The 25,184-nt window shown below is 36.2% G+C and overlaps 2 protein-coding genes and 1 pseudogene across 3 annotated transcripts in view; 2 read left to right on the plus strand and 1 right to left on the minus strand.

The window, feature by feature from the left end:
* The window catches only part of CEP83 (centrosomal protein 83), a 127,691-nt gene that overhangs the window by 48,384 nt on the left and 54,123 nt on the right, over nucleotides 1–25,184 (plus strand). The window contains exons 2-5 of one of the 2 annotated variants that reach the window (XM_012775275.3): nucleotides 5,166–5,427; nucleotides 6,257–6,407; nucleotides 20,049–20,141; nucleotides 22,117–22,248. In XM_012775275.3, coding sequence (XP_012630729.2) covers nucleotides 5,267–5,427; nucleotides 6,257–6,407; nucleotides 20,049–20,141; nucleotides 22,117–22,248 — 537 coding nt within the window. In that variant the 5' untranslated portion in view covers nucleotides 5,166–5,266. Of the gene's footprint in view, nucleotides 1–5,165; nucleotides 5,428–6,256; nucleotides 6,408–20,048; nucleotides 20,142–22,116; nucleotides 22,249–25,184 lie in introns of those variants that run through there. The other variant, XM_076007102.1, reaches the window with a different exon arrangement.
* Nucleotides 6,424–9,442, plus strand: LOC105877072 (E3 ubiquitin-protein ligase ARIH2 pseudogene; annotated as a pseudogene).
* Nucleotides 22,910–23,103, minus strand: LOC109730950 (small ribosomal subunit protein uS14-like). Its single transcript, XM_076007103.1, has one exon. The coding sequence runs from the start codon at nucleotides 23,078–23,080 to the stop codon at nucleotides 22,910–22,912; it is 171 nt and encodes a 56-aa protein (XP_075863218.1). The 5' UTR covers nucleotides 23,081–23,103.

Here is a 25,184-nt window from a genome sequence, read left to right on the forward strand (position 1 = left end):
AAACAGATTGAAAAATTCAGATGTACTGGGTGTAACTTGTTGGAGCCAGGTAGCTTGTTTTCCTATTTTGTGTAATTGTGTTTTTACATTGATAAGAGGAATTTATCCTCTACATCATGTGATATTAGTGATGGAATAGACACCTTTTTGTTTAAATGCTAGGTAATCTAGAACAATTTTATTATCTAGTAACTCATGAATAGGTTAATTGGATGGGAGGAACCTAGAAGAATTTGGATCCAGTCTAGTTCACAGTAGATAACAAAAACTCAAAAACAGTGAACAGGCTGCAACCTGATAATGTGTATTATAATTTTTTCTTTAGAAATACATTTTTTAATAGTTACTCCTAATTTTACCAATGATAACTAATATGAAGCTAATTTTTTGTAAAGTAAATTTACCTTCATTACACTTAGCCTGATTATTTATATAAGTTCAATAAGAATGGTAATTGACCACATGGGAATCTCAGATTTGAAACCTCTTAAGGCTAGGAAACCAAAGCAAGACAGACTTTAGGCTTTGCATGTAATACCTATAGACAATTTAAATATGATATCCCAGTCTAAATCTTGGTAATACAACCAAGATTTTTGATTGTATCCTGTTACAAAGAGAACAGATTTTTATAGAACTTATGCAAACAGCCATATTGTAAAAAAAAAAAAAAAGAAAGAAAGAATACTTACAAGTAGTTTTTGAATTTTGGAGGGATTAAGTGTGGAGAAAAAGTAAATATTTCAATTTTTGTTCACAAAAGTATACTTTATCAAATTTCTGTAAGTTATAGATAGCTCAAGAGAAAAAAGTTTAAAAAACAAATCTGGAAAACAAAACATTAAAGAACCAACAAAATTTTAAATAAAGTTCATAATTTTTTTTCATTAGTTCATTTAGTTTTACGTCATTAATTTTTGTTCTGTTTGATATTGGTTAACAGTTTTACAAATTCACCAGTATTTTCTTTTTTTTTATTAGAGTTTTAGGAAATTCTAGTTTTAGTTTCATTAGAGTTTAGAAATTCTGACCTAGTCCAGTGGTCTGATCTTAAGTCATCAGCAACTTGTATTTAATAGCCAGAGGTTTTTTAATTTTTAGTCTTTTTAAAAAATCCTCATGAAGAAAAAGCAATTTTGGACTGTAGCTGCTTTTAGAGAAGAGTCAAAACAATTACTGTGAATGACAAAATCTTAGAATGGTCATGGTCAAAAACCTGATGAGATTTCATTATAACCAGCAATCGACAATGAAATTTGATTATTTTTGTTACATGTAACATTTTAACACAATAACAAAAGTCATGACCAATAGTATTATACCAAGAAATATCATATATATAGGAATTACATTTAAGTTTTAGAACACATTAATAGCACATGCATAAATATAACTTAAAGAATGTCAAAATCACTTATTTTGACATTCTCACTTATTTTGACATTCCTTCCCATACAATTTAATAAATCTGTTAAGTATTATTAGTTTAAATCTCTCTTTTACAAGGTGGGAGAGGTCAAAATGACTCAATTTGAATTTGATTTTGGGGAATTTTGTCAAAAATATCAAAAGGTTTAAAACAATTAAAATGGGATCACAGGTCACTGTGAAATAACAGTCATTCAGTTGACCAGAGTAATAATTAGAAGACTTATAAAAATATATAAAGTTACACAGATATAGAAAGAAACTCTTTTAAGGCTCAGTTTTCTCAAGTAATCAAGGACCTAATAAGGACAGCACAAAGCACAAGAACTTAATCTTGATAAAACACAGAATCTGTTACCAAAAGGTAAAGAAAAACTTTTTATTTTTTATTAAGAGCACTCAGTACTCTAATAAAACCTTGTTTTAACAGAGAGGATCAACTTTTAGTTTTGTATCAGTGTACTTTTGATATCAAAGCTCAATTTTTATAAAAACCTTTAAATGATTTTCTTCTAAGTTTAGCCAATTTGATCACACATAAAGTTCCTTTCATAAGATTCATCTTTCACAAACTTTTCACAGTTTGCTCAGACTTACTATAACTTGCTTAAACCTTTAGTTTTGTTTTACTTAATTTCTCTCTTTTTCATATTGGAACACCAATCATTTTACATTTGGATAAAATTTTTATCGTTTTGACCACACAAGATTGTTTTTTATACAAAAATTACTCTCATTCTCTTTTTAACTTTTCTTGCCAGAAATACATTCTCATAACATTTGGTATCACTTTTTTTTTCTATAATTTTGTGAACATTTTTGTTCATGGTTTTTTTGTTTGTTTTTGAGACAGAGTCTTGCTCTGTTGCCTAGGCTAGAGTGCTGTGGCATCAGGCTAGCTCACAGCAACCTCAAATTCCGGGGCTCAAGCAATCCTTCTGCCTCAGCCTCCCGAGTAGCTGGGACTATAGGCATGCGCCACCATGCCCGACTAATTTTTTCTGTATATTTTTAGTTGTCCAGCTAATTTCTATTTTTAGTAGAGATGGGGTCTCACTCTTGCTCAGGTTGGTCTTGAACTCATGACCTTGAATGATCTTCCCATCTCAGCCTCCCAGAGTGCTACAATAATTGCGTGAGATTACTTTTTTTTTTAATACTTGTTCCTTTCTGTCTTGCTTTTATTTTTTCTAAACCCCATATTTTGAAAAAATCTTTAACCTCTGAATTAGACAAAATTATTTTTTAAGTAAAAACACATTTTTGTCTTTTTAAATAATCTTTTTTTCACCAGAAATATACCTTATTATTTTCTTCTACACCTTGTATACAGAATTATATAAATAAAAATGTTAACTCTTAGTCACCTTCTTAGTGAAAACTTAGGAAGAAAGCAATTTTGAACTGCCTTTCACACACCAATATTTTATAAATATACATTTTATAATTTTAGAAACATGTTTTTTCATAGAACAATTTTTTGAAACAGTCTCTGTTGCCTGGGCTAGAGTACAGTGGTGTCAGTGGTGTCAGTAGAGCTCACTACAGCCTCAAATTTCTGCACTGGAGATCCTCTTGCCTCATCCTCCTCAGTAGCTAGGACCACAGCGTGTGCCACCACACCCAGCTAATTTTTTTATTTTTTGTAAAGATGAGGTGTTTTTCTTTTTTTTCTTTTTGAGACAGAGTCTCACTCTGTTGTCCCAGGTAGAGTGTGGTGGTATCATCATAGATCACTGAAACCTCAAACTCCTGGGCTCAAGTGATCCTCCTGCCTTAGCCTCCCAAGTAGCTGGGTCTATAGGCATGTGCCACCATGTCCAGCTATGTTTTCTGTTTTTGTTAGAGACTCTTGCTCTTGCTCTGGTTGGTCTTGAATTCCTGACCTCAAGCAGTCCTGCCACCTCCGCCTCCCAGAGTGCTAGAATTACAGGTGTCAGCCACCACGCCCATCCGAGATGGAGTCTTGCTACTGCTGGGCTGCTCTCAAACTCCTAGGCTCGAGCAGTCCTCCTGCCTTGGCCTCCTACAGTGCTAAGATTACAGGCATGAGCCACCATGCCCTTCCCCATAGAACAATTTTTTAGTGTGGAAAAGGACATATTTTCTAACAAACCAAAAAATATTTTGTCTTTTTATAAAGCTTTAAAAGTCAACAATAAACCTAACTTATGTTTAGCAATTTTAACTTATTTGGGTTTCTACCATAATAAAGTGAGAATTGCAATAAAGCAAGTCACATGAATTTTTTGGTTTCCCAGTGCATATAACAGTTATGTTTACACAATACTGTAGTTCATATGTTTAAAAATTGTAGATACCTTAATTTAAAAATACTTTATTGCTAAAAATGCTAATAATCATCTGAGCCCTCAGCAAGTTGTAACCTTTTTGCTGGTGGGGAGTCTTAACTTGATGTTATTGGCTGCTGACTGCTCAGAGTGCTGGTTGCTGAACGTTGGTGTGGTTGTGGCAAGTTCTTAAAATAAGACACAATGATGTTTGCTGCATCAGTTGACTCTTTCATGAAAAATTTCTCTGTATCGTGTGATGCTGGTTTTTTTTTTTTTTTTTACTTACAATAGGATCAAAATTGCATGCCAGTTTTATGATCCACTTCATGAATTTGTTGGCAAATGTATATTCTTGACAGGATTATTTTGTGGTAGCTGCTACAGGGAGTGCACTCTGTATTTACCAGGGTTGAATCCTAGTGCACGTGTAACATGAGGGTAAACTGTCCTTGAAGGATTTTTCCTTCTCTATTAAAATATAATTTCACAGTAAACCAAAGCAACCACAATTATAGTTTTCTTATGTGATATGCAGATAGCACACTAATTTATCAGGGATGATATATTTCAGGCTAGATTGAGTAATTTAATGGTTGGTTTGCATAGGCCAAAAATCTTACATTAAGTCAATTATGATAACACATGACTAAGGAAAAACTCTATGAGGAAAAATATATATTTAAATGGTCTAGAGAAAGTGAGGTTAAAGGGGGGACAGAACTATTTTAATTAAAATTTTTATTCTTAATTCTTTATACTAAGAACATTTAAATCATTTTTTACTTCTAGATATAATAAATATTAATAGTTATACTTTCATAATATTTGGTCTATGCTTTGGGATATAGGTGAGATGATTTAATTTTCTATTCTTAACATAGTGTATAACACATGGGAGTTGATCAATATTTATTTGTTGATTGATTTCTCATCTGAATCTGCAGGCTAAGCACAGTTTGCCATGTGTCAAAAGACCTTTCACAGCATTAATCACAGACATAGTTACATGCTAAAGGTCATCTTTGTAAAGACCACGATTCTCCCTAGCTTAGCCACTTACTAAGTTCCAAGGGGCTTTTCCCTTGAATTGGGAGTATGAATTTCGTCCAGGATCCACCCTTGAAATTTATTGCAGTAGTTTCAGGAAACATGACTGTAGTTTGTGAATCTAGGAATGCCGAAACTGGGCAAGTCTGTACATTTACTGTTGTTAGGTTAATACTTGAAGATGTGATGGTCACAGAATATGTGGAAGAAAAGAAAATTTTTTGAGGTATGATTCAACCTTATTTTTGCATTTTGTTTTATGAACAATTGAAAATCTAAAAATTGGGCTTTGTTATAAAAATGATAAAGAGAATAATAAATGATAAAAATACGTTAATACCAAAGGAAGGTTAAGTTCATTAATCACTAATTAATTAAGTTTAATTTTCTGTGCAGATATAATTTGGTTTCCTGAGATTCTGCGCTAGGAAGAAAGAAGTGGAAAATACTGTTGGAGAGAAAACTAGAGCAATAAAAAAGTCAGAACTTATTTTTACATGGTCGTCAGCTCTCTTACCAATATGGACACTTTTCCTCCTGGTGGAGACAATGGACTGACAAATTCTCAGTCTGAGTTTCAAAAAATGTTAATTGATGAAAGGTTACGATGTGAACATCATAAAACTAATTATCAGACTCTGAAAGCTGAACACACAAGGTAAATTATTAATCCTTCAATTTAGAGGTGGGGGGCTTAGTTAAAATTTATTGGAACTGTCTTGGCTGAATGTTTGCTCTGGAATACACAGTATAATTTGTTTTGGTGTTTTTTTATTTTATTTTTTTGAGACAGAGTCTCTCTGTGTTGCTCAGGCTAGAGTGAGTGCCGTGGCATCAGCCTAGCTCACAGCAACCTCAAACTCCTGGGCTCAAGTGATCCTTCTGCCTCAGCCTCCTGAGTAGCTGGGACTAACTACAGGCATGCACCACCATGCTCGGCTAATTTTTTCCATATATACTAGTTGGCCAATTAATTTCTTTCTATTTGTAGTAGAGACGGGGTCTTGCTCTTGCTCAGGCTGGTTTCGAACTACTGACCTCGAGCAATCCACCTGCCTGGGCCTCCCAGAGTGCTAGGATTACAGGCATGAGCCACCGCACCTGGCCTAATTTGTTATTTTCTAGTGTATACATATAAAATTTTGTTAATGCAGTAAAATTTTTCCTTTAAAATTATTTTGTTCAAAATTAAGTATAATATCAAGTGGGTTGTGAATTTATAAAAGTCTTATTTTGAAGGTAGCAAGGCATATAAAATTAAATCCAGGGGGCTAAATGTGTTTTTCCCCCTCAAAGTAAAATTGCATTCAGAAACTACTGTGTTAATAATGAAATGAAACTCTGTAAAGAAAAGGTGTTTGTGTGTTTAATGGAATATATGGTATTGATCTTGTTTTTCTGCAGTGTTGGTTGACTTTACATTAAAGTAATGCAATTAGAAAGCAGAGGAAACACTTAAAATTGAATTCTTCTTTTAAAAAAATCAGGTTGCAAGATGAGTACATAAAGTCACAAAATGAACTTAAACGCCTGTTAAATGAAAAGCAAACTCACCAGGAAAAATTTCAGCTGCTGTTTGAAGAGCTAAAAGAGGAATTATTAGCAAAAACTAAAGACTTAGAAGAAATAAAGGCACAGGTGAGAAAATATGTTTGGGTTAGTATAAAAGTAGTCAGATGCTTAATGGAAGTAGGTAGTTTTGATAAATTTGGGGAATTCTCCCTATATCCTTAATAATTATTTTGTTATATTTCCAGGTGGTATAGTTTTCTTTCATATATTTTTGAATGTTAGCTACCATGTAGGGTAGCCATGAAACTGTTATTTTATGTAAATTGGTATTAACTATTCTGATTTAAATAGTATTTTGCCATTAGGAATAACTAGGGAAAAGGTGAGTTTGAATTGATAAAAATTTAGAATTAAATAATTTTTTTTTTTTTTTTCTGAGACAGAGTCTCACTTTGTTGCCCAGGCTAGAGTGAGTGCCGTGGCGTCAGCCTGGCTCACAGCAACCTCAGTCTCTTGGGCTCAGCGATCCTACTGCCTCAGCCTCCCGAGTAGCTGGGACTACAGGCATGCGGCACCATGCCTGGCTAATTTTTTGTATATATATTTTTAGTTGGTCAATTAATTTATTTCTATTTTTGGTAGAGACGGGGTCTTGCTCAGGCTGGTTTGGAACTCCTGACCTTGAGCAATCCGCCCGCCTCGGCCTCCCAAAGTGCTAGGATTACAGGCGTGAGCCACCACGCCCGGCCAAGAATATTTTTTAAAAGAAAGATTTAGCAGAACTGCAGGTATGGCTTCTCTGCAGGAAGCAGGGCAGACCCAACTGGTGGTGTGCTCTGATCTGACCCGTCTGGCCTGGTCTGACCTGGCCTGTCTGGGCTCAGCCATGGCTCCCTATGGAAACTGTATGACATAGAATATTTGGATGATATCTGCCTGAAAAATCTTCAATATTTTTATATTAGACAAAAATACTATGTATTTGAGAAAGTTTGAGATGAGAGGGAAAAAACAGCTGCTTTCCTGATCTGCAACTGGGCTGGGCTGGATACTAAGGTGTCTGTGGACATGAATAGCCAGGAGTCTGTCAGCATTGAAGAGAACTGTGACCCAAATTGTGAGAAAGAGGACAAGGATGCTGGGGACATAGAAAACTGTTATGTGGGAGTAGCCAGAGATATGGAGTAGCAGGGAGCCAATGCCTTTGATCCTGTGGAGTGCCAGTTCCCTGCATGACCTACAAGGACTTGGAGGGTGCCCTTAAGGACATGACCAGCTTTAGCCCCTGTCATAAAGGTATCTCATTCACTTGCTAAACTTATATTCATTAATTTCCACTGGGAAGTCTCAGAGATGTTGGGCAAATACAAGTCCAATTCCTGTCAACTGGACTTGAAGCTCAAATTCAGCCCTAATTGATCAATCGAACATGTCCCCAAAGCCTATCCTCCTCACCACTGTGCACTGTGTATGGAGTTTGTGTGGAAGGAAGATCCACTCTTTCTGGCCTGTCAGTACCAGTTTTGCCATAGTTGTTGGGAGCAGCACTGCTCAGTACTTGTCAAGGACTGCATGGGAGTCACCTCTGTGGCTCATGATTGTCTACTGTGTACCTCAAAGGACTTTCTGTTTCAGTTGTTTCCCAATGAAGAATTGAGAGACAAGTGCAGAAACTACCTCTTCAGGGACTATTTGGAGAGTTACTACCAGCTCCAGCTATGCCCTGGTAGAGGCTGCTCCATGGTTATTCAGGTACAGGAATCTAGAGTTAATCAAATGTAGTGTCATTGGGGCAGTGAGGTCTTCTGTTTCAAGTGTCATCAGATGTATTACGTCCTCACAGACTCTGCTATAATACAATCTGGAAATGGCTCATGAAATGTGCAGATGACTCTCAAATAGCCAACTGCATTGGTGCTCACATTAAAGACTGTCTCAAGTACAATATCTACATTGAGAAGAAGGGAGGCTGTAATTACATGCAATGCTCCAAATGTAAACCTGTCTTCTGCTGGATGTGTCTAGGAAATTGGAAGACTCATGACAGTGAGTACTGTGAATGCAGTCATTACAAGGAGAATCCTGATACTGTCAATGAGAGCCAGCAAGCTCAAGGCAGGGAAGCCCTCATAAAGTAATTCTAATGTGAGAGGTGGGAAAATCGAAACAAAAGCTTGCAGCTAGGGGCACAGACATACCAGCAGATTCATGAGAGGATTCAGAAGAGGGTCATGAACAATCTGGGGACAAGGATTGACTGGCAGTACCTACAGGACAATACCAAGCTGTTGTCTAAGTGTCAGTATACCCTGCAATACACGTACTCATTTGCATACTACATGGAGTTTGGACCCAGGAAGAAGCCGATTGAATACCAGTAGGCTCCTCTAGGGGCTGAGATGGAAAACCTCTCATGGAAAAGTGGAATGTGCAGACAGCTATGACAGGGGACTTAGAGTACCAGATGCACATAGCAGAGCAGTGGAGGAGAACCCTGCTGAAGGATTTCTATAACACTTAAGTTGGGACATGGATGTGTTGGGGTGAGGAAGATGTGGCTGCAAGGTCTCCCAGCTGACATACTACATGCTGCAGGCTCTGCCTTTCACGGCCCCAGGCGACAGCCAGGGCCCTACTCTGGTAAGACCTCTTAGTCTATTTCTGTTTTTTCCCACATCTTTTCACTTTTTGTGACTACTAGGGTAGACACCATGTTGAATTGGCCTTTTTCAGAACTTTTAATTCCTCCTGGATAGTTGTTGGGAGGGAGGGAAAATTTTTTCTGAATGTATGAGATCAGTAATCCCCAACCATTTTGGCACCAGGGCTTGGTTTCATGGAACATAATTTTTTTATGGACGACAATTTTTCCATGGAATGGTGGGGGGATGGCAAGTGATGGGGAGTGGCTGTAAAATCAGATGAAGCTTTGCTTGCTCCCTTGCCTGCTGCTCACCTCCTGCTGTGCAGCCTGGTTTCTAACAGGCCTCCGAAAGGTACTGGTCTGAGGCCTGGGGATTGGGGACCCCAGTATTAGATGATTACAACTTATGTAATTTTCAAAGTTTGTATAAATTTTTATACAAAGAAAAGGCAAACCATAGGCGGACACGGAGCTTTTTAAAAAAATAAATTGGCATTGTGTTTAAAAAAAAAAAAAAGATTCACTAACTTTTGAATATTTATGATAACTGAAAATAAGCTAAAAAATACTGATTGTATGTTTAAGGAACTTCTTAAAAGAGACTATAAAAACAGAATGTACACATAATTTATGTGCACATTGTAAGGTAAATGGGTTTCTAAAGCTACAGACATTGGGTACTGAAGTACTGAACTAGTTTTCTTAGATATTTTTTACACTATTCACTTTTCATTTGCCTGGAAAGTAGAGCAAAGCCAAACTTTGACTACAGTCAAATTTACTATTAATATAAATTCCAAATTAATAGGTAATATATGAATATTTTCCTGTATATATTTAATCCCTGAACAGCACCAGGCTGTGTATTTCTGCCTAAGAATGTTCTTAATTCAAATAATAAGGTTTTATTAATACTGAAGTCATAAGTTCATAGACTAAAAAGGCATCTTTCAAGTTATCTAGTCTGGCATATCATCCAACTTTTAGATTTTCTTTGATAGCTGCCTTGGAAGTTTGTAATTTAGTAAATTCTTGAAATCTTCCATTGTTGGGAACACCACTAAGCCTGGTTTAGAGCCTCTACTATGTTCACTGTTTTGTTCCTAGGTATGTTTAGGACACTTAAACAAATAAAAACCTCTGAAATGTGAATTGAAGGGGGAAATGTAATTTAAACCTATAGAATCAGTGGATTAATTTGTTTTGCAAAAATTGAGGGGCCTATATGAATGGAAGCTTTGGATGTCGAATCCAGGGTATTTGAGGTAGCCTCTAACATGTTTATTTGTACCCACCACATAGAGAAAGTAAGCTTAAGAAGGCTGGGGTGACTATGTTAATATCAGATAACGTAGACTTCTAGACAAATAGCATTAAAGATAAAATGGACATTTTATGATGAAGAAAGTGTCAATTCATCATGAAGATGATGACCTTCAACAAATAACTATGTCTGTTTGCCTTAGTTTTCTCATGTGGTAAAGGGATAAAAGTTTCTAACTAAATAGGAGTTGTTTTGAGGACTAATGGGATAACATGTATATTTTTACTACTGTGCCTGGCATAAAGTAGATAGTCATAAATGATGACTTTTTTTTCCTATTTGAATGCAGGCTCCATGAGGGCAGGAACTTTTTTCAGTGTGTCTCCTGTGTTTAGGACAATGCCTAGCAAATATCTATTTGTTAAATGAATGACATGAATAAATGGAATAATTGAGTGCATTTGGATTATTTTTTTGCTCATATATGAGAGGACTTCAAAAAATTTGTGGAAAAAATGGAATTAAAAGATAAAAGTAAGAAATGTAAACTTTATTTCTCAACGTAAGCTCCATCAGGGTCAAGATACTTTCATAAGTGGTGATACCAGCCATTTAGTCAATCCCTAAAGAACTCTGAGGGTCCTGGGAATTTCACCATAGCAAGGCAGTCCTTTTTACATTGTTAACTGAAGACAAATGGGTGCTCCTTACAGATTTTTTAAGATTAGGAAACAAAAGAGTCAGAAGGAGCCAAATCAGGGCTGTAAGGTGGATGCCTAATAATTTCCCATTAACATGCTCACAAAATTGCCCTTGTTTGATGAGAGGAATAAGCAGGATCATTGTTGTGATGGAGAAGGACACTCTCTGGTGAAGGTGTGAGCCACCATGCCCAGCCCAATTTTCTCCTTTCCTGATGTGGGTGACAGCTGCTACTGTGGGCTTCATTTTCAACATTTTCTCATCTCCTCTTAAAACAAGCTATCCATTTGTAAACTGCTTATTTCTTTGGGGGATTGTCCCTATAAACTTTTCATAAAGCATCAGTGATTTCACCATTCTTCCATCCAAACTTCACCATAAATTTGATGTATGTTTTTGCTTCAATTTTAGCAGAATTCATGTTGCTCTGATAGCGGCTCTTTTTAAACTGATGTCTCATCCTACTTAATGCCTCAAACCAGATCCAGTTTAGGGATATTATAGTAAGTTAGTATGAGTTTATGTTGGTGCAAAAAATTTTTGAAATTCATGCATAGTTTTTTCATAGTAAACTTATTTATTTATTTTTTTTGAGACATTGTCTCACTCTGTTGCTTGGGCTAGAATGCCATGGCATCAGCCTAACTCACAGCAACCTCAAACTCTTGGGCTTCAGGTATCCTCCTGCCTCAGCCTCCTGAGTACCTGGGACTACAGGCTGCACCCACCACACCTGGCTAATTTTTTCTGATTTTAGTAGAGACGGGGTCTCACTCTTGTTCAGGCAGGTCTGGAACTTCTGAGCTCAAGTGATCCTCCTACCTTGGCCTCACAGAGTGCTAGGATTATAGGTGTGAGCCACCATGCCCAGGCCGTGATAAACATTTTTATGAACCTTTTTGAAGTTCCCTTGTATAATATAAAGTTGCATTTTCTGACTCATACATACCTAGAGCCTCAGCATCTTAGAGTTGATAATCATCTACTTTTCTTTCATATCTGTTGTGGGTTGAATGTATCTCCCAAAAGGATATGTCGAAGTCCTAATTCCTAGTACTTCAGAATGTAACCTTATTTGGAATAACATCATTACAGATGTAATTAGTTAAGTTGATGAGGTTATATAGCATTATATGGCCTTTAACCCAATATTGACTAGTGTCCTTATAAGAAGAGAAGAGAGACAGACAAATGGTTGGGAATGCTTGGTTGTAGTGGCAGAGATTGAAATGCTGGAGCTGTGTAAGCCAGCACACCACCAGAAACTAGGAAGAGGCAAGGAAAGAATCTTCCCTGTAGGTTTCCGAGGGAGCATGGCCCTGCCAACACCTTGATCTTGGACTTCTAGATTCCAGAAGTGTTAAACAATAAATTTGTTTTAAGCCACCCAGTTTCTGGCATTTTTTTATGGCAACCTAAGAAACTATTAATAATACACTATGGAAAGCAGAATCCTTTTACAGCATCTTTCACACAGGACTCCATTCTTTGCTTCAGTGCTTTCAGTGCTAGAGAATTTAGTGAACTTTGAAGAGTGATTCACTTCTCTTTATAATCATGTTAAACATCTTCTCTCTCACTGAAATGAAATCATCCTTATAGCCTTCTTGTTGGTAACTTTGGATGTTCCTCCATGTGTTAACTTCCCAAATGTTTGTGGACAAATACAATTTATCAAGTAAAGTTTCTGTTTTTCAAAATAAACATATCTAGTTTCTATGTGACATTTTTATTTGGCAAAAATAAGCTAAAGAAAAATCATGTATACATACATACACACATATACATTAAAGCAATTTATCTATTTGCTTTAATGGATGCTTGCAATTTGTACAAATTATAAGTTTAGAAAAGTTAAGTAAATTCAACAAAGTAAGATCAGCAAGAAATATTTGAAGCTTTTTGAAAGATGATTATTTTAAAAATATACATGTATTATCTAGTCTACTTGCAAAATGCCTTTTTCTAAGATTTAATATCATCCCTTTGGCTTTTATATTAATAGGAAAAAGATATAAAAGACATTCATTTAAAGAATATTTCTGCATCAATAGTGAATGGGAATGATAATAATGACTAACTCAGGATGCTTGTAAGGATGAAATGAGACTGCATAGAATATGTTAGTACAATGCTTTGATGTAAGTGGTCAGTACATATTAGCTATTATTGTTATGTACCATGTTAGCAACCCTTTTTAGTGTGGGAAATAATTTGATATATTTCTGATAAAACTAAAAAAATTACCAAGAATTTATGTCTTTTTTATGTACTAGGCAATGAAAACTATATAACCCAGTATGTTTCCTATTTTATTCTTGCTTCTAGAAAGCTCAGGTCAAAATATATTACTCAGTTCCAGTCATTAATTTATTAAGAATTTTTGTCACAGCAACATTTAGCCTCTTAAATTAAAAAAATATTTGAAAAAAAAACATTTGAAAAAGATTGGTCTAGGCTGGGCACGGTGGCTCATGCCTGTAATCCTAGCACTCTGGGAGGCCGAGACGGGCAGATCGCTCAAAGGCAGGAGTTCGAAACCAGCCTGAGCAAGAGCGAGACCCTGTCTCTACTAAAAATAGAAAGAAATTAATTGACTAACTAAAAATATATATACAAAAAATTAGCCGGGTATGGTGGCACATGCCTGTAGTCCCAGCTACTCAGGAGGCTGTGGCAGTAGGATCGCTTGAGCCCAGGAGATTGAGGTTGCTGTGAGCTAGGATGCCATGGCACTCAGTGTAGCCTGGGCAAGAGAGTGAGACTGTCTCAAAAAAATAAATAAATAAATAAAAAGAAAAATAAAAAGATTGGTCTAATTTATGTATGAATGAATGAATCAATGAATGAATGAGAGAGACAGGGTCTTGCTCTGTCACCCAGGCTGGAGTGCAGTGGCCCAGTTATAGTTCACTGCAGCCTCAAACTCGTGGGCTTAAGTGATCCTCCTGCCTCAGCCTCCTGAGTAGCTAGGACTACACCACATATGGCTAATTTTTAAAGTTTTTGTACAGACAGGGTCTTTCTGTATTGCTCAGGGTGGTTTCAAACTACTGGCCTCAAACAATCTTCCTCCCATGGCCTCCCAAAGTGCTAAGATTATAGGTGTGAGCCACCATGCCTGGCTAGCTTATATTATTAATATTGCAAGTATTGCAGTGTTAAAAATTTGTTTTTATAGATTTTATATAGGTAATGATACCCAAACTATTATATGATAAAGCATTCTTGTAACTTTCTTTTGGGACATATAGTGGCAATATTCCATTAGAAGTCAAGACAGAATAATTTCTCCTAAAATAGGATGGGGAAAATCCTCTATTCTCTGTCTTCGGTTTATGTGTACTTATGAGGTGGGGGAGAGGAAGATAAATTTTATTGTGTGTGCATGCTTGCTTTAAATAAAATTCATAGGAGATAAAGAAAAAAATCTTAGAGACCCTTTGTCAGAGACCTCATGGATCAGAGGACTCTTAAACTTCCGTTTGCTGTTAGGTAGCCCAGGCCAATGGTGAGATGTACACCATTATACCATTTAAATCATTGTTATTTCCAGAGGTATCAGCAATATAACTGAACATACAATATTAGGAGCTGCATAGATACTATGCACCTGCTTCACTGTGTATAAGATAGTAAGCACAGGTCAGCCAATTTTTGCTTGCTTTGCCCTGAGCCTTCTGCAGATTCTCAGAGTTTTCAGGAGATCATTCATTTTGACAAGACAGAGCCCTGGCCTGACAGTAAGCTCTCTCAAACCATTTGTTTTAGTATATATTTTTTAAAACCTGTAAAATATGGGTAATAGTTGTGAATATCAGAAACAAAAAATGTAAAGCACCCAAGCACAAGTCTCAACATAACTGATGAAATATGATTCTTATTATACTCTTTTAGGAGCTCATGATTAGTGAAGAGGAGCAGAGTATTTAAAAATTAATGGATGAGGCTGGACATGGTGGCTTATGCCTGTAATCCTAGCACTCTGGGAGGCTAAGGTAGGAAGGTCGCTTGAGGTCAGGAGTTTGGGACCAGCCTGAGCAAGAATGAGACATTCATCTCTACTAAAAACAGAAAAAATTAACTAGGCGTGGTGGCACACCCTTGTAGTCCCAGCTGCTTGAGAGGTCGAGGCAGGAGGATAGCTTGAACCCAGGAGTTTGAGCTTGCAGTGATCTGTGATGATGCCACTGCACTCTAGCCAGGGTGACAGAGCAAGCCTATCTCAAAAAACAAAATAAAATAATGGATGGGAGCAAAGAAGGATCCTGAGACATCTCTTTAAGCCTCTTTAGGTTTTTTTTTTTTAATATTTAGTAAAACCTCAGTAATCAATATGTTTAAAATATATTGTAGTTGATTTAGTTTGGGGTTTAACTAGAGTTAAGTAAATAATCCTTTGTATTTCAGTCTACATTTTATTCTAAGTATTGAAACCTCTAACATTAGTTGTAAGAGCATATGAACCAAATTGAATCCCTTCTTCCTTCCTTTTATTTAAATAACAATAAAAATTGTATATGTTTATGGTATATAACATGTTTTGATATATGTATACATTATGGAATTACTAAATCTAGCTATTTATGCTCACATACTTAGTTTTTTTGGGTACAAACTAAATTGTTTAGTAGCATAAGGATGTTTCGTGTACATACAACCAACATTGCAGGATATATAACTGCAAATACAGAGAATGCAGGTAATTGTATTGCATCTTTAACCCAGGACAGTCTCTACTGATAACAAAAAAAATCAATTATTAGAGCTTAATGAGAAGTAAAAGTTATTTAGTATATATGAATTACTCATGGGTCTAATGATTTGAATAACTTGAGTTTGATGTCCAAAGTATGCATACACATTGTTCTTTAATTTATTGATTTCTATTTGCAGATTTTACTTAAGACTTATGGGCAATATGATTTATTCATTCAGCTTATCAACACTCAGTATATGTTTGTTTAAAGGTGCTTTAAAAAATACTGTGTATTTCATTGTAATTTATTCTGACAATCTGCCTTTTAATTGGGATGTTTAGGCTTTTTACATTTATTGTGATTAATATAGATTTAAATCTCTCATTCTTTCCTGTTTCATCTGTTATTTCTTTTTTCAATTTTTCTTTAATACTTTTGATTGTTTTTATGACTCCAATTTATCCCCTTTGGTGGCTTATTAGCTTTAACTCTTTGTCTTATTTTAAACATTCCTTTTGGCTTTAATAGTATACATCTTTCACTTTAGAGTTCATAGGATATAACTTTTCTCTGACTACCTCAGCATAAACCCTACACTAGATTGTTATTATTTGTGTCTAAAATGCTCATTATCTTTAAATAGATTTAAGTTAAAAAAATCTTATATATTTACATACTTACCAATTTCAGTGTTCTTAAATTCCTTTGTGTATATCTGTATTTCCATTTGGTATCACTTTCTATTTTCTTTCTGTCTTAAGGACTTTAACATTTCTTATAGTACAGCCTTACTGGTGAGAATTTTTTTCAGCTTTTGTATATCTGCAAAGGTTTTTGTTTTTTAAAAGTTTCTGCTGAGGCCGGGCGCGGTGGCTCACGCCTGTAATCCTAGCACTTTGGGAGGCCGAGGCGGGCGGATTGCTCAAGGTCAGGAGTTCGAAACCAGCCTGAGCGAGACCCCGTCTCTACCAAAAATAGAAATAAATTAATTGACCAACTAAAAATATATATACAAAAAATTAGCCGGGCATGGTGGCGCATGCCTGTAGTCCCAGCTACTCGGGAGGCTGAGGCAGTAGGATCGCTGAGCCCCGGAGATTGAGGTTGCTGTGAGCCAGGCTGACGCCACGGCACTCACTCTAGCCTGGGCAACAAAGTGAGACTCTGTCTCAAAAAAAAAAAAAAAAAGTTTCTGCTGAGTATTTAATTCTGACAGGTTTTTTTCCCCACCGGTACTTTAACCATGTTGCTGTACCATCTTCTCACTTATGTTCTTTCACATAAGAAATCTGCTATTATCCTTATCTTTGTTCTGTGTATGTAGTGTGTCTTTTTTTTTTTTTTTTCTTGACTGCTAAGATTTTCTCTTTATTGCTGGTTTTGAGCAATTTGATTGACAGACATTTGCGGTTTTTCATGTTTCTGGTGGTTGGGGTTTGTTGAGCTTTATGGGTCTATGGGTTTACGGTTTTTATCAAACTTAGAAAATTTTTGGACATTATTTCTTTTCTCTCTTTCTTTTTTTGAAACAGGGTCTTCCTCTGTTGCCAAGGTTGGAGTGCAGTGGCATGATCGTAATGATCATAGCTCAATAGCTCACTGTAACCATGAATTCTTGGGCTAAAGTGATCCTCCTCTCTCAGCCAAGTAGCTAGTATTACAAGCATGTGCCATCATGTCTGGCTAATTCTAAAAAAATTTGTAGAAATGGGATCTTGCTATGTTGCCCAGACTGGTCTTGAACTGTTGGCCTCAAGCAATCCTCCTGTCTTGGTCTCCCAAAGTGCCATGATTACAGGCATGAGCCACTGTGCCTAGCCAGGACATTATTTGTAAAAATATATATTTTTTTAATTATTTTTTTTATTTTGGCATATTATGGGGGTACAGATTTTAAGGTTTCAATAAATGCCCATTTCCCCCCCCCCCCCGAAAGTCTGAGTCTCCATCATGACCATCCCCCAGATGGTGCACATCTCACTCACTATGTATGTATATACCCGCCCCCCTCCCCCCTCCCACCTGCCCAATACCCTATTACTGTAGCACCTATGTGTCCACTTAGGTGCTACTCAGTTAATACCAGTTTGCTGGAGAATATATCTGGTGCTTGTTTTTCCATTCTTGGGATACTTCACTTAGTAGTATGGGTTCCAGCTCTAACCAGGAAAATATAAGGTGTGCTATATCACCATTGTTTCTTAGAGCTGAATAGTACTCCATGGTGTACATATACCACATTTTATTTTTTTACACACTTCTTTATCTCCTTTGGGCACTTTAATTACATTCTAATATTAGGCCACTTAAAGTTCTCCCATAGCTCTCTGATATTCTGTTTATTTATTTTTAGTCTTTTTTTTGTTTCATTTTAGATAGTTTCTGTTGTCATGTTTTCACATTCACCGATCTTTTTTTCTGTAGTGTCTAATCTGCCATTAATTCCATGCAGTGTATTTTTCATCTCAGAAATTGTAGTTTTCATCTCTAGAAGTTCAATTTTGGTCTTTTTTATAATCTTCCTTATCTCTGTTTAACATGTTCAGTTTTTTCTCTAGCTTTTCAAATATGTGGAATTCAGTTATAATAACTTTATAATAATTGTTTTAAGATCTTTGCTAATTCTAACATATGTGTCATTTCTAGGTCTGTTTTACATTAATTCCCCCCCCCCTACTCATTATGGGTAGTAGTTTCCTCCTTTGCATGTTTTTTTTTTTTGTTTGTTTTTTTTTTTGAGACAGAATCTCGCTTTGTTGCCCAAGCTACAGTGAGTGCCGTGGTGTTATCCTAGCTCACAGCAATCTCAAACTCCCGGGCTCAAGTAATCCTTCTGCCTCAGTCTCCTGAGTAGCTGGGACTACAGGCATGCGCCACCATGCACAGCTAATTTTTTCTATATATTTTTAGTTATCTAGCTAATTTCTTTCCGTTTTTTTTTTTTTTTTTTTTTTAGTAGAGGGGTTGGTTTCGCACTTCTGAGCTCAAACGACCTGCCTCGGCCTCCCAGAGTGCTAGCATTACAGGCGTGAGCCACTGTACCCGAACCTGTAATTAACTTTTAATTATGGAAATCTTAAACATGTACAGAAGGATAGAGAGTGGTGAAATGCATCCTCATGTACCTATCACCCAGCATCAGTAATTATCATCTCTGTGCCAGCGTTAATGCATAGGGACCCAGGATTCTGAATCTCTTGTAGTGCTTCTTGTGTTCCCATCCAAAATGCCTTCAATTGATCTTTGAGAATCCCTTTTCTCCCATGTAGTCTTTGCTGCCCCAGGCAAATTAAAATGTTTTCTATTCTTTGAGTTTGGGTTCTACCTAAGCTTAAGTTTTCTCATTTTCTTGATGCATCATTCTTTCTATCCTAAATGTTTTCCCTTTTTGACTTGCCCTATCTGGTAAGCCTATATTGCCTACTTTCACAGTTTTTTGTGTGTATGGGTTTTTATTTTTATTTTTTTCCCAAAGACTTTTTAATTGGGTTATTTTTCATACCAGAGTTTGAACTTCTTATGAGGAGATAACATACTTCATGTGAGCCTTTGTGATCTTTAGAAAGTTATTTAGACTCTTTGTGTGCCCTGTTTAGCTACATCATGAGATTGTTGTGGGAATTAAATAAATTTAATGCATGTAAGGTGCTTAGAACAGTGTGGTATGTAGATTGTCGTGCATTATATAATGCTTTATGGATAGTAGGCTTTCATTCAGTAAAATGCAATATTTTGAATAAAATTGAAATATTGATGAATAAATGAATTAAACTGAACATTCTCATTTTTACAGAAATTAATGTAAATGCAAACTGTTAATTTTTTTTTTACAGCCAGTATTTGTTCATTTGTTTGTTCATTCATTCATGAAGTAATAATTGAGTGGTTCTATAGTGCCAGACAGTGGTAGAAGGTGTTGGGAATACAATGGTGATAAAGACTAACTCTGCCCATATGGAGTGTACATAAATATTTAATTACTTACTGAAATATGAGTTCTATAAGAGACTATGACAGGGAGGAGCCTAAATTAGTTTTCGTGGTGAGAGTAAAAATCGGCCTTTTCTGATTAAAAATAAGTCTGAAGAAATCTCTTTGGTATAACAAATTATTATGCCTTTATTTTGCTTGCTTTGGAAAATAGACAATCAGCCATTGTATCCAACATGATAGTCTTAGCTGCTAACATAGTTATTCATAACATAATAATCATTGACTGTCTTTCTTTCGTGTTAATGGAATTTTTGACATCTCTGAGAGCCTGAAATTGAGATTCTTAAAGTATTGTTTCAAATGATGATTCTATTTATATAGTGATTACTATAAAATTAGCTATATTGTGAAAACTTTTATGAATCAAATTTGATTGTCATAATTAGGCTTTGAAATTTGGATAACTATTGATTTTAATACTTATGATCCATATTTAGAATTGTTTGTATTTATCTATATATTAGGTATTAACTCCACAAAAAATGGAAGTGTTAAGATCCCAAATACAACAAGAATTAGAAATTCCAATGAGAGAACGTTTTCGGAATCTGGATGAAGTAAGTACCTTATGTGAAGAACTATACATTTATCCTCATGTAACTATATCAAAGTCTTGATGAAAAGCATTGTTCTCCTACCCAGCCTTCAGTAGCTCCCCTTTTCACTCAGAGTCCTTACGGTGGCCCCTAAGACTTCACAGGATTGGACTCCATTACCTTTTGGACCTCCTTTCCTCCATTCACATTGGCCTCCTGGTGTATGTTTGACACTCCAGAAGTGTAACAGTTGAAGAGCTTTTGCTCTAGCATCATTTTGCCTTGAATACTTGGCTAACTCCTTTATCTCTTACAAGTCTTCACTAAAATCACTTTCTCAATAAGGCCTACTTTGACTATCCCCAATACACCCATTTAATATTGCAACCTGCCTTTCCTTTCACTGCTTAACATCCCTCTCTGCTCTATTTTTTTTCTGATATAAATTACCTTCTAATATGCTGTATTATTTTACTTATTTATTGTGTTTATTTTTTGTTTTACCACTTCTAGAATGGAAGTAGCATGAGAGGAGGAACCTTTGTTTTGTTCCCTGTACATTCAAAGTTCCTAGAACAGTTCCTGGTATAGAATAGGTGCTCAATTAATATTTGTTGAAGGAAATAATTTCATACACCCTCATGCATGGAAAAATTTGTTATAGTTTTACTTCAGGTTGAGAGCAATCCACTTTTATGAAGTGTTGGTATAGTATGACTAAATGCATAATAGTGGGGACAGGAGAAGACTGCAGATAAGTGAGGTACTGTGCTAGATATTTTCTATGTTTTACTTTATTTAATGAACATACCTGCCCTTGTACATACAAATGATTATTGTTCCCTTCAAATGGAGCCCTTTGGGTAATTGTAGTCTAATGATACTGCCATTATATAAAACGACTATAGAATCTTTTGTAGTGGCTTACTGGCTTGATAATATGGTCTTTCGAATATACTCTTCATGGCAAACCATTATGGTTTGGGAGTAGATTTAATTTTTAAAAATCAAATCATTCAGACCCAAGGTAGGTGATCAAGTAAAAGCATTTTAAGGGAATACCTCTAACCTTTCTTAGGGAGAGGCAAAGATATACAATATAACCAAAATGTCAAAAAAGAAAAAAAGACAAAAACTTTTATCGGGTGGTGGGCAGATGGGAGGGGGAGGAGGGGAAGGATATATACTTACATAATAGGTGTGGTGCCACCACCTGGGGGTTGGACACGCTTGATGTTTTGGCACGGGGTGGGGGCGGGGGGAGGAATGGCAGGGGCAATATATGTAACCCTAACAATATTTGTACCCCCATAATAAGATAAAAGAAAAAAAAAACACAAAGTATATCTCTAATAAGATCATGAAACATATTTTCTTGGTTTGTAAACTGGCTTAGAAATCTTTCAAATACTTAGCTGAGTATTTTAGGAGACATGCTTTCCTCGTTACCTAATTTCATGATACATGTTGAAATAGTGTCTCCTATATCTTTGTGCTCTATTGCCCGAACTTCTTGTTGAGTATTCATAATACCAGCAGCTTTTACAGAGTGTCATTAATAAGCAGGATTAGAACACTGCAGGGAATCTCATGTGTTCCTGGTTAGTCAGGAGAGATGGTGCTATATATATTCTTTAGGTTGGTATGTTGAGTTGAACTATCATTGTAATATTTGATTGAAACTTAAGTTGCTGTACTAAACATTCAAATAACCGTTTATCTGTTTTGAGTTTATAAGGAGAATCAGTGAAGAAATAAGGTTAATTGAATGGTAATTTACTTTATTGGTACTTTCTCATGAATGTACTAATTCTGTATGTAGTATATTTGTCATAAGGAGTTTTCCAGGTTCATTTGTATTTCTGTTAAATTTATTATTTTTTACTTTTAGAATGGCTGTCCATATAATGTAATTTAAAATTATATTTGCAAAAGTGATTTTTGGAGTATAAATTTTGTGCATAAATTCATGATAAATTGTAATCTTTTATTTTAGGAAGTAGAAAAGTATAGAGCTGAATATAATAAGCTTCGCTATGAACACACATTTCTCAAGTCAGAATTTGAACACCAGAAAGAAGAATTTGCACATATTTTAGAAGAAGAAAAAATAAAGTATGAATCAGAGGTGAGTGATTTATTATAGTAGCTTATTCATTATTGTTCTAGTCAATAAAATTTTATGATTATATATTTTTTATAAATCCCAAATTAGATTTTATTGCATAATTTTTATTAGTGGTAGAATATTTGTCATGATTTTTATCTGTTCTATATCAGTAATTTTCTTATGAATGTTCTGTTATTATATTTTTCCATTCCATGTTTCCTTTATTTTGACCCAGCCAATGGAGATAGACAACTTTAGGGATTTCTGTCAGGCAGTGTGACTCACATATCCACAGAGACAAACTTCTTTTTGCAAATACATTAACAGTTTGTGTGATTCCTTATTCGGTACAGAGCTTACCGGCTGCGAAACCTAGCCCACTGCCGGCGCTCATAATCCGCAGGATAGTTTGTGCTGTGCATTGACTACGAATCCGTTTTGCTGTTGTGTGATGAGGAAAGCTTTAAAGCACTGAAAGCTTGTTTTACTTTACAGGCAGCTTTACTTGTAATGTAAATCAGAATAGGTAACATATACATATATGTTTTTATTATGTTATTTTTAAATGTTCACTATTATTTTTTTGAAGTTTCTTTTAAATTTTATTTTATATACAAAGAGCTAGCATGGTCTCTTTCACTTTGTGGGTGCTGTGGAAAATCCATTCAAAGAAGATCACTTAGTCCAACTTAATGAAACTGATGTCCTTTGCGTACTGACGGAAGCACTGGCGGCACATACTGAGGCCGCATTTCCACATCAAACTGTGCTGGTTTGAGCAGACGGGACAAGAGCAAGAACCCTGGCCAGATTTTCGCGGGTGGCTCCAATAGAGCTGCTGGTGACCCATCTTGCTCTCAGGAGGGCAACGAGGCAAAAAGAAGGATCCCACTCATGCATGCACTCTTCAAATTTTCCCACAATTATATTTTGATAAATGAAAAATTAGAAAAGTCATATCACGGCTGTCAGCTAAAGTCGACCCTTGCTGTGCGCCTTCATATCACGGCTGTCGACTAAAGTTGATGTGCACGTTCATCTGTGGCTGTCGACTATAGTCAATGCTCGTACTGAAGTGGTTATCATTGTCCTCTCTACTTCTTGGAACCAAACCACATCCAGGAGAGCTCCAGCTGTCAGCCCATGCACCTTGTTTCCATTGCTACAAAGAAGGGATTTATACTTTAGGGTGTACCCATCACCTTCAAGAAGGATACTTTGTTCTTTCTGACATCTGCAGCTGCAACATTCTCTGCTGCCTACAGTGTGCATTCCTACTCCATCTCCATTGCTTTTGGCAGCCTTTCTGCTCATTTTCTGGTTTGTTTTCCTAGTTTTGCCAAAAATCGGGTTTCTGTTTTTTATTCCTCATGTTGCTTTTGGATGATTTTTGAGGATGGAAAGAAAGAAATACCAATTATATACTACCATTTTCATAAAAAAATAGCGTGGTATCTGTAGTTCTGTGATACATTCTGTTTACAAACACATCTACATTTTAAATTTATTGCATTGTCTTTATTTGGAATTAAGAGTTAAAATATACTCACTGGCCTTTACGAATTACTAAATATTTATAGTGTTCTAGGCATCTAATAAAAACTAAAACTGTGCTATTTGGATCAGACTGATTTATTCATATCAGTGAACAAACTGTTCCATGATTATTTCATATGTAAGAAGCTGAACTTTGGATAATTTGAGTCCATTAACAATACAGTACCAGGCCAGGTGCCATGGCTCATGTCTGTAATCCTAGCACTCTGGGAGGGTGGGAGGATCTCTTGAGGTCCGGAGTTTGAGACCAGCTTGAGCAAAAGTGAGACTCCTGTCTACTGAAAATAGAGAAAATTACCCAGGCATGGTGGCATGCACCTGTAGTCCCAGTTACTCAGGAGGGTGAGGCAGGATGATCTCTTGAGCCCAGGGATTTGAGGTTGCTGTGAGTTGGGCTGACACGATGGCACTCTAGCCCAGGTGACAGCGAGACTGTCTCAAAAAAACAAAAAAAAACACAACTATACAGTACCCCAGAAGACTATATAATAGTTTTTTACATTTAAAATATTCTTTATGCTTTAAGTGTTTTATTCATATATCATCTAGTAGTCAGTGAGATAAGGCAGGACCATCTTATTTTCTCCACTTTAAATGAGGAAACTGAGGCAAAGGATAAGTGAATTGTCTGAAGTATCACAGAAGGTCAGCAGCCAGGTTAACAGTAGAACTCAGGTATCCCAACTCTAAGCCCTGGGCATTTTTTGTTTTTATTTTAGTTCATTTCTTGTTTCTATTTAATGCCATCATATTGTATCAGCATATGTCATAACATTTTAAAAATGCCTATTCTCAGTCTGAGGCGGGCGGATTGCCCGAGGTCAGGAGTTCGAAACCAGCCTGAGCAAGAGCAAGACCCCGTCTCTACTATAAATAGAAAGAAATTAATTGGCCAACTAACATATATAGAAAATTAGCCGGGCATGGTGGCGCATGCCTGTAGTCCCAGCTACTCGGGAGGCTGAGGCAGAAGGATTGCTTGAGCCCAGGAGTTTGAGGTTGCTGTGAGCTAGGCTGACGCCACGGCACTCACTCTAGTCTGGTCAACAAGCGAGACTCTGTCTCAAAAAAACCCACAAAAACCTGTTCTCTCCAGCTTCAGTTCAAGAGGGAGTGGGAAAGGCTATAGAATAAATCCACCTTCAATGTCACACTCCCATGCTTTGCACAAATCAGAAAATGCAATCTCCCACCCAGACCCTCAAACCCACAAACCAGCCTACCACTCACATTCCAGATGCCTTAAGCCTGGATCTCAGCATGTGGTCAACACACATTCTGGATTTTACTCATCCAGTAACCTGCCAACCCATCCAGTGGCAGGTAGTAATTTGAAATTGCCACTCTGATTAGGACCATCCAACAACTGCAATTTTGTTGAGAGGTTGGTTGATATA

The sequence above is a fragment of the Microcebus murinus genome, chromosome 10, assembly GCF_040939455.1.
Source record: "Microcebus murinus isolate Inina chromosome 10, M.murinus_Inina_mat1.0, whole genome shotgun sequence".
NCBI classification, from domain to species: domain Eukaryota; kingdom Metazoa; phylum Chordata; class Mammalia; order Primates; family Cheirogaleidae; genus Microcebus; species Microcebus murinus.